This window comes from Ciconia boyciana, chromosome 14 (genome assembly GCF_034638445.1).
Source record: "Ciconia boyciana chromosome 14, ASM3463844v1, whole genome shotgun sequence".
NCBI classification, from domain to species: Eukaryota; Metazoa; Chordata; class Aves; order Ciconiiformes; family Ciconiidae; genus Ciconia; species Ciconia boyciana.
In genome coordinates this window covers 2,323,624-2,332,985 of record NC_132947.1, presented here as the reverse complement: position 1 = coordinate 2,332,985, position 9,362 = coordinate 2,323,624, and the positions used below count along the sequence as shown (strand labels likewise).

The following is a 9,362-nucleotide window of genomic DNA, read 5'->3' as shown; positions in this document are numbered from 1 at the left end:
ACTGTGCAAGTGAAACAGCAGCCATCCCTCAAGTCCTCCGAGGGCTGTGAATAGCCAACCAGGCACAAAGCTTCCTCTCTGGCTTCCCTGTTCCTGCCAGCCCCAAGAAGGACTCTTGTGCAGAGAGCTGAACTGGAGCCACTTGACTTCCCCAGCAGAGAAAGACCACAGCTCACTGGGATACTCTCAGGGAGAAGAGTTCCTTGACTTACATAGGGAGTTATAATTCTCTGGCTTTGTTCATGGAGCCTTATGTGTCTTTCAATTTTTTTTTGCCCCTGATCCCTTCAAAGTCTAGCATCGTCAATGGTGGGGGACAAGAGAGGTAAGTTAGATGGTCCATGCTGCCTCACAACCCACTCTTTGGAAATAACCCACTTCTGAATGAGATAGCAGCTGCTTCTCACAGAAAAAAGGCTCCCCCTCTTGGACTAGCAAGGCTTTCAATGACATCCAAGGGTAGTCTGTGACCAGCAGGCATGGGAAACAGCTCTCTTTGGGATGATCTTAACAGCACCTGCAGCAACACAGGCAACAGCTGCTACCTGGACAACAGTATGAGGTTCAACTTCACCTTCCAAGAGCAGGCAGCTGATTTCTACGTTGTCCTCCCTGTGATTTACTCTGTGATCTGTGCTGTTGGGCTCACAGGCAACACTGCTGTCATCTACGTGATCCTCAAGGCCCCCAAGATGAAGACTGTGACAAACATGTTCATCCTGAACCTTGCTATAGCTGATGACTTGTTCACACTTGTCTTGCCCATTAATATTGCTGAACACCTCCTCCACTACTGGCCCTTTGGAGAAGTCCTCTGCAAGGTTATCTTGTCCATAGACCACTACAATATCTTCTCCAGCATTTACTTCCTAACAGTGATGAGCATAGACAGGTATCTGGTAGTATTGGCTACGGTCAGGTCCAAGAGGATGCCGCATCGTACATACCGAGCAGCCAGGATTGTCAGTTTGTGCATCTGGATCCTAGTCACCATCATAGTTCTCCCTTTCATCATCTTTGCCAATGTGTACATAGATGACCTGGAGATCAAGAGTTGTGGTCTCAATTTCCCCAAGCCTGAAAGGTTTTGGTTCAAAGCCAGCAGGATCTACACCCTCATTCTTGGCTTTGCCATTCCAGTATCCACCATCTGCATCCTCTACACCATGATGCTCTACAAGCTAAGGAACATGCACTTGAACTCTAACGCTAAAGCCCTGGACAAAGCCAAGAAGAAAGTCACTATTATGGTCTTCATAGTCCTAGCTGTGTGTCTCTTCTGTTGGACGCCCTTCCACTTGGCCACCATTGTGGCTTTGACCACTGACTTGCCCCAGACCTCCATGGTCATCGGTATATCCTACTTCATCACCAGCCTAAGCTATGCCAATTCGTGCTTGAATCCTTTCTTATATGCTTTCCTGGATGACAGTTTTCGGAAAAGTTTCCGGAAGATGCTGGAATGCAGGACTTCTTGAACAGCGGGTTGGGGCTTGCAGATCCCTTCCCTCCCATGGCTTTGCAGGGGCACCTTTGCAGACTGAAGGGGTGGCTAATGAATGCACAATGTTCTTTCCTTCATTTACATGTAATGAATGTGTCTGGTTATCACTATGATTCACATGGTTTGTCCTGCTTACTTGTGAGTCTTGCATTTTCCCCTCTCTGCACCTCCCAACTTCTCAAAGTTGCATTTCTATATTCTTGTTTTTAAATCGCACACTCTGAAGCATTAAGGACAGAAAACTTCCTCTTCAGAGGTGTACTTCTACTACGTAGTGGTCCTTTATTGCCATCTGCTGTACAGCACAGACAAGCTGGAGCCCAGCTTTCAGATTAACGTAATGCTCAGTTTTTAACAGCTATGTTATTTGGAGGATTGCTTCATGGAGCAGAGCTAACGAGCGCTTTCAATGACATATCAATAAAGTGGACAGAGGATGCGAGATGAGTATTTGGAAAACTAACCATTTTCATGTCCATGTATGCACATGTGTGTTATGGCTTTGGTTTTGATTTTGAGGGATGTCTATTTTCCACCCCAAATTCCCTCTTTCCTGAACTCTTAACACAAGTTAAATTTAAACCAAAAACAAGATTTGGGTCCCAAAAGTAGCATTAAACACCACACCATACAAATACTATGGCAACTGTGGGAATTTGTGTTAGAAATTATTTTTAACTAATTGTTCCTGTTAAGTGTCAAATATATATTTATTTAAGAGCAATTAATGAAATAAACCTCATGGGAAAAAAAGAGACTGGTCCTTCTTTCACCAAAGAAAACTTATGCTACTTGTCCCATGTTTTTACCTACTGTAAAATAAAATATTGTAGATTTATAACAAAATTAAGGTGTTTTGTAAGCCACAAGAAAAACCCTAACGAGCACTGCAGAAAATTCCTCTTTAACAGGTAAATAGTAAAGCAAAGTACTTCAACAGAACCAGGACCTGAGAGGAAGAGTCTGGAAATCAGAAATACAGTACCAAAAGCTTCAAGAACTGTCATAAATGTATTGAAACCCCATCCTCCCTCTCCCAGCAAGGGAACCTCTCCCTCACTGGCAGACAGTGGGATGAGCACACCACATCTTCCAGCTTTCACCGCTGTGGAACACCTCACCTCCACCATCCACCTGCAGAGCTGAGCAGGGCTCGTTGCCACATTCAGTCCTCGGTAGTGATCTGCCACAGCCAGGATACCTCGTGTGCCCCAGCTCCCTCATTTTGGCTCTATATTAGCCACCAAAGCACCTTGTTAAATGCAAGGGGACTTTTTTTGCCAAAGCAATGCCAGAAACTACCTCCCCTCATCACCTCTGCAAAAACTGCTCCCAGCCCTTGTCCTAGAGGGTGATGCCCAGCTGAATACAGCAGTAAGCTGTCTTGTAGGGCTACAGGAGGTCTATGAAAAGCTTATTCTCACACCCTTTAATCCCTGTAAAGTATATATATTACTGGTGTAAGGGAGGCTGTCTCAGTTAATATTTTCTTCTGCAGCTTTCCCCAGATCCACAAGCACCAAGCTGGGCTCCTACCTCTCTAAACTCCACCAGGAAAGTACAGGACAGGTAAAACAAAAGAAGACAGGACTGGAGAGCAGCTGTATTGCACATACCAGAGCATATCCAGGAGTCAAGCTACCTACAGCAGTCATCCAAGGTCTGTCCAGAAAATGGGGCTGGAGACAAGGCTGCAACATGAGTCCAAGGTCCATCCAGGAGGCAGGGCAGGAAACAGGTATCCCTCCAAAAAGCAGGAAGGGAGGCTGGAGGGCTCAGCTTAAATGGGCTCCTGGAGCAATGGGTGAGGGTGTGGATGGAGGTCCCAGGTGAGGCCATTCAGGGCAATTCAGTCCTATCAGTCCTCTCAGGGCTCTGACACCAAAATTAACAACCTTCAATATGTCATGATGGCAATTTCATTTTACCCTTTTAGAAAACTGAGAGAGTTTTGTGAATACAGGATCACTTGTGTTGCCTTCTCTTTATTAAAGGTGTTAACTTTGGAAGAACACTGAAGGAGAACACATTCTTCCAGGTGAAACTTCTCCAGGAACTTTTTTTTTTTTATACCAACTGTAACATTAACTTGCTGTAAAGATCAAGAGCTGAATCCCCTGTCTCAGCCAGCCTGATGAGGAACAGACCACAGCGGTGGGTCCTTAATCCCACAATTTTAAACCCCCCAGACTTAGTGCCCACAAGGTTCCCAGGGCCACGTTTCATGGCTCATCTCTGTTTCGCATTAGCTGCACTTTGCAACTATCAGCAAACACAAGGATTTTTCAAAACCCGGTTCTGACAGTGTGTGTGTGTGTTGGCACGTGCAGGTGTGTGGGGTGATCACTTAGCAAGCCCCAGTCACAAGAGGAGGAACAGGGAGGCACCTGGAGAAGAGATCAGCTCCACTTAGAAGGTGCTGCTGGTCCTCAAGAGGTATCAAATGACTCAAAGAATTTGGAGAAGAGGGGGAAGACCTGGCACATGGAGGACTGGGGACCACACAGGCGGCCGATGCTGGAAGGATAGCTGGGTGCTGTGGTCCTGACCCCCTTTCACGGGGAAGGATGCAGGTGCCATCAGCAGATGAGGGAGTGCAGAGGTGTTTCATGATGCCTTGGAGCAGCCCAGGCAAGGCCAGGGAGCAGAGCCAGCCTGCGCAGGCAGGCATCACGGGCACCCACTGCTTTAGCATGGTTGCCACCTGCTGGCAATGGGCTCCCCAGGTGGAAAAACTTCTCCGAGTGCAGAAAACTGACTCAAATGATGCCACCTCACACACAAAATGTCTAGTTAGCTGCAACGCCACTGTTCATTGGCGTTAGGGCTGTAGGAAAGACAATATATTTTATTAGGTGGAAAACCTAATATATTTCATTAGGTGGAAAGGACCTTTCGACTGTAAGTCACCCACTTTCAGACCTGACAGTGTCATTGCTGGAGCTTTTCCCCTTTGAATCAAATGTCATGATTGTCACAGAATCACAGAGCAGCTGAGGTTGGAGGCACCTCTGGAATTGCCCAGTCCAACCCCACTGCTCGAGCAGGGTCGCCTACAGCACATTGCCCAGGACTATGTCCACGTCAGTTTGAATGTCTCCAAGGATGGAGATGCCAAAACATCTTTGGGCAACCTGTTCCAGTACTTCACCACTCTCACAGTAAAAGTTTTTTCCTGTGTTTAAATGAAATTTTCCCATATTTCAGTTTGTGCCTCCTGTCCTGCCACTGGACACCACTGAGAAAAGTCTGGCTCCCTCTTCTCCGCACCCTTCATCAGGCATTTACAAACATTGCTCAGATCCCCCCGAGCCCTCTCTCCCCGAGGACGAGCAGCCCCATCTCTCAGTATCTCCTCTTACTACAGCATCCTCCTTGCCTCTGTGCTTTTCTCTACGTAAAATGCTTAAGACAGGAGTGTCGGCTCCTCTTTGCTCTCATGGGGTGCAAGGCTACAAGGGGAGAAGGGGCTTGCTCTGGCCAAGGTCTCCTCCCGTGCTTAGGAGGGGCTCCGGCTCCCATCGGTGCACCGAGCTGGCCGGTGTGCCGGCCGGCGAAGCGTCCGGTGGGGCCCTGTGTTTCAGTCCGGCGGCACTAAGCGGCACTCTCTGCTTTCAGCTCGGCTTCACTGAATCTCCCACAGCCCTGCTCAGCCTCCCACACAGGCTGTTAGCTTGCTTCTGTGGGGAAGGCTGCAAATTCGGGCTATCCATGCCTGGGCAGACCCTCTGAGCTACAGCACCCGAGGCCAGGCTGCTACGGCTGTTTCTGGGAGAGGAGAAACCACCTTCAAGGAGACACTTGCCCACCTGTTGCACAAGTTCACCCCAGGGAAAACCTGCACGCCTGCTCATTCATTTGAATTTCACCAGGCTGCTGGGGCTGGCTTGCTGCGGATCACACCAGCCCACACTAGCCACAAATTGAAGTCTGGAATTAGGGAAATAAATCCCCTTAACAATTCACCAAATAAACCCCCTTCTAAACCAAGCATCCCTTCCAGGGTCTGCAGGGCCGCAGGAGGCTGAATCAGTGACCTGCACGGCTCCCTCCCATCCTAACCCCCTTCCCAGCCAGCCGTGCATTGAGCGGGGAAGCCGGCTCAGCCCCGAAGCCAGGGAAATTTCCTCCCGGGACAGTCTGGGATGTCTTAATGAGTGCAAAGGTGCCGGGTAACCTCGCAGCTCCCTGGTTACGGCAGGAGCTGAAGGCTTTCCGCTTGCCCCTGCCCACTGCAGCAGCACAGAGGAAGGCAGCAGGTTCCTGCCTGCCTCCTCTCCAGGAAGGAGATCTCCTTCCCCGCTCCAGCTGCACCCAGGAGGACAGGCAGCCCGGGAGGACTCTGCTTCATCATCCCTGGGAGAGGGAGAAGCCGTTTTCCACCCCAGAAACAGGAATTAAGGCTCATACAGGGCTCATATTCCCACCGCAGGCTTTAAATGCAGGCATCTGAGATAAGAGGCGGGGATCGGAAATTACTATTGCTTTTTAAGTCTTCATGCTGCAGCAAGTAATAATGGCTGTTTCAATCAATTGTCCTCATCCAAGCTGTGCTGCAGCTTGTTCCCCCGTGAAGCCATAATCCCCCGGTACTTACGCAGTCTCGCACTGTCTCCTACTGCTGGTCACGATTTCAGGTGAGAAAAGAAATAATACCCCACTGAGGGATGAAGGCCTGGCTCTCAGAAGCATCTTTAGATGGGGGAAAAAAGAAAAGAGAGATTAAAAATGGATGAGCAAAAACTTGGAACAGAGACGATATGAAGCAGAAGCATCTCTAGAGGATACTGTTAAAAGCAATCCAAGAGAGAGAATTTGTCCCTTTTCTGTACAGGCTGACTTATCCGTAGCACTCGCCTGGACACTTACGGGATGCTGGGAGCCCCCGGGTGTCATGTGCTAATGTGCCACCGATGCTCCCACTGCAAACCTGAGGAAACGGTGACCCTCCGGCTTTACTGCTAGTTCTGGGAGAAACAAGCCCGGTTTGGTGCCTTCGGAGGGTCTCAGCACCTCAAGGTTCGACATTCCCACCTGCTGCTGAAAGGAAGGGGACTCCCCAGGATGGGGTCCCTTTCCGGTGAGTCAGGAGGTCGTCTGAGGACCCTCTGTGGGCCATGGGGACACAGCGCTGGCAGCTCCCTGTCCCATGCCTGGGGCAGACTGTGTTGGGTCTTACCCCGTCTACACCACCACTGCAGCCAAGGCTGTGCCCGGAGCTGGTTTTGGGGTGATAAACCCTTGATCCAGGGCACCTCTGAGGCCTCCAGAGGAGCTCCACACTTGCTGTCAGCATGGAGTGATGATGGACACCAGGCACCCTCCAAAAAAATTCTTTCCAAAGAAATCCCTCTTGAAAAGCCGCATGCCACATTGCCGCATTTCTCTTCCCCCACCTCCCTTTTGCTGGAAGGGAGGAAGAGGAGTTAATTTAAAGGCGAACGCCAAGAATGGTGACAGTAAATATTGCCAAGAGTTTCTCGTTGGCGTTTGGTTTTGGTAAGTGAAGATGCAGAGGGAAAGATCAAAGCTGTCTGAATAGCTTTTAATTACAAGCCTCAATTGCTCTATTTTCTCTCAGAAAAGTATTACAATCATCTAACAAAGCTCTTCGAGTGGAATTAGACACTAGCCTGAAGCTTCAAGGGCTGTTTAGTGGCTATTTTCCCTTTTAAAAAAAAAAAATATTTGATGTCTAGATAAAAAACAGTCACTCCCGTGAGTGCCTACAGCCAAGTCCGGTGCTCACTGGATAAAGAGAGAGAGGCTGGAAAGCTTTTCCCGGGAGGAGGTGAGCAGCCCAGCCTGCACCGACGGCTGACGGTGGCCCTGCTGAAGCACCCCACCGCAGTGTCCCCTCGCTGGGCATGGGGGATGGCTCTGGGTGCTGCCACCAGCATCCCACGTGGGAAGGGGGAATTCCCGGAGAGGGGAAAACAAGCTACAGTTTGGGAGTAAGATCTTTGGCAGCAGGCAACTGTCCCCATTTTCAGTTTTCCTGAGATGTAATTTCTTTCTCTGTCTTTCCCCAGGACTTCTGTACGTCTCCATCATCTCCCCTTGCTCCACCGCTTCCCCTGCAGAGCTCATGCCTGAAGAACAAGACACCTTGGGAGTTTCTGAGCTCCAAACCATCCACTGTACCAAACTCAATAAGGCAGCCAAATAAGGAAAGCAGAGAAATAAGGATTCAGTTTCATAAACTTAACCCTCAAATGAGATCAGAGGCTGGTAATTAATAAAGTCAGATTTCAACACAGTGAAAAACCTCCCCTGAGACTCGGCCTGCTGCTGCTTGGTATTGATGCAAATGCTACGGATGTAATTACATTTCTCTTAGCTGTGCGATGGAGACAGCGGGCTCCTCTGTGCCATGGGCTGCTCTCAGCTAAGCTTCTTCCTTCCAAGCTGATCATAAGCCAGGGAGATGAGGCTGATAGCCACCGCTTCACGGTGGAGGACAGGTCAGAGCCGGGCAGCTCATCGTACACCATCCTGGCGGATAGCCCCAGGGCAGAAGGGCTCAGTAGCATCGCTAACACACGCTCATCAAAAGACAAGAGGCAGTTTTCCAGCCGAGCGCATTCAAACTGAACCCCAGTGCAGATGCCAAAGCAAACTGCGGGAAAGCGGCCCTGATCGGCTTTCCATACCCACCTCTGAGCCGCCGCAGCAATGCAGGGAGCAAGGATAAACACCAGAACCAGAGGTTGGGCTCATTTTCTGCTCTTTTATGCTTAAACCCTGGAGGCAAGTGATTATCTCCAGGAATTTTCTCTGTGGTTAAGCAAAGCAAGAGCAGCACAAGGCTGAGATGAGGGCAAGTCCAAAATATGTGAACAAATGACCTGTGCATGTGGAGAAGTTGCTATTAATGCCTAACATTGAACAAACATTAAATAGCCAGATCACAACACGGGATTCGTTTCACACAGAGGAAATCAAGCCGAAAAGCCATTAATCTTGATTTCATATTGACTACATAGCTTGTGTTTTTATTCCCCGTCACTGAATGAATCAGCATGGCATGAGCTTTTCGGAGCAGCCACTGCACATGGCAGACTGAAAGCACACAGAGAAATCAATGTTCAGAGAATGGACAGAGCCAGTCCAAACTTGGTTTGGTCTCCTCTCTGTGGCCAGGAGAAAGGTAATCTGATGCAACCAAAAACCAGACTGTGGGAAGATGTTAATTCTGTCAGTGGTTTCCTTGGAAAAAATCAAGTTTCCTGCTTGGTTTCTTGCAGATTCATCCTTCACTTCACTACGCTGAAAATTCTGCTTTTTGGCAGGGCTGGTGCTGCTCGACTCTTGGCTCCAGCCCACCCTGCCTGGCTGCAGGCCCAGAGAGGAGGGAAGCGGCGGATGCTCTCCCTGACCACTGCAGGCAGGCAGGAGGATTCCATCCGCACGGGAGCTACATCCCTTTGCAGCAATAACATATACTGGAGGAAAAAAATACCTTTTGCTGCAAGAGTGGGCTGGTTGCATAGGTTACGAGACCTCCCAGTAACAGCTGCCTGCATGGGCTCTGCAGACCGGATTTCCCACCCAGCACCTATACACTGCAAAAGGCACAAGGATTTGAGAGCAAAGCAGGAGCAAGAGGCAAGGACATGTATAACACCACACTATACAGACCTACAAATGATCCAACCTGCTCATTACTCAGGAAGATCCCAAGTGATGCCATGTGCCAGCACAGAGCGATGGGGTTTGCTCCTGGAGGCCCTTCCAGCAGCTTAACCACGGGAGGACCAAATTCCCAAGAATCCGAACATGAGAGGTGTTCTCCAGGGGAGTGAAGGTGATCCCAGCTGGTGTTGGATATTATTGTGCCCTTTCTACCCCAGGGAGC

The 9,362-nt window shown here is 49.3% G+C and overlaps 1 protein-coding gene across 1 annotated transcript; it reads left to right on the top strand.

The window, feature by feature from the left end:
- Nucleotides 1-479: 479 nt before the first annotated feature.
- Nucleotides 480-1,478, top strand: NPBWR2 (neuropeptides B and W receptor 2). Its single transcript, XM_072879449.1, has one exon. The coding sequence runs from the start codon at nt 480-482 to the stop codon at nt 1,476-1,478; it is 999 nt and encodes a 332-aa protein (XP_072735550.1).
- Nucleotides 1,479-9,362: the final 7,884 nt, after the last annotated feature.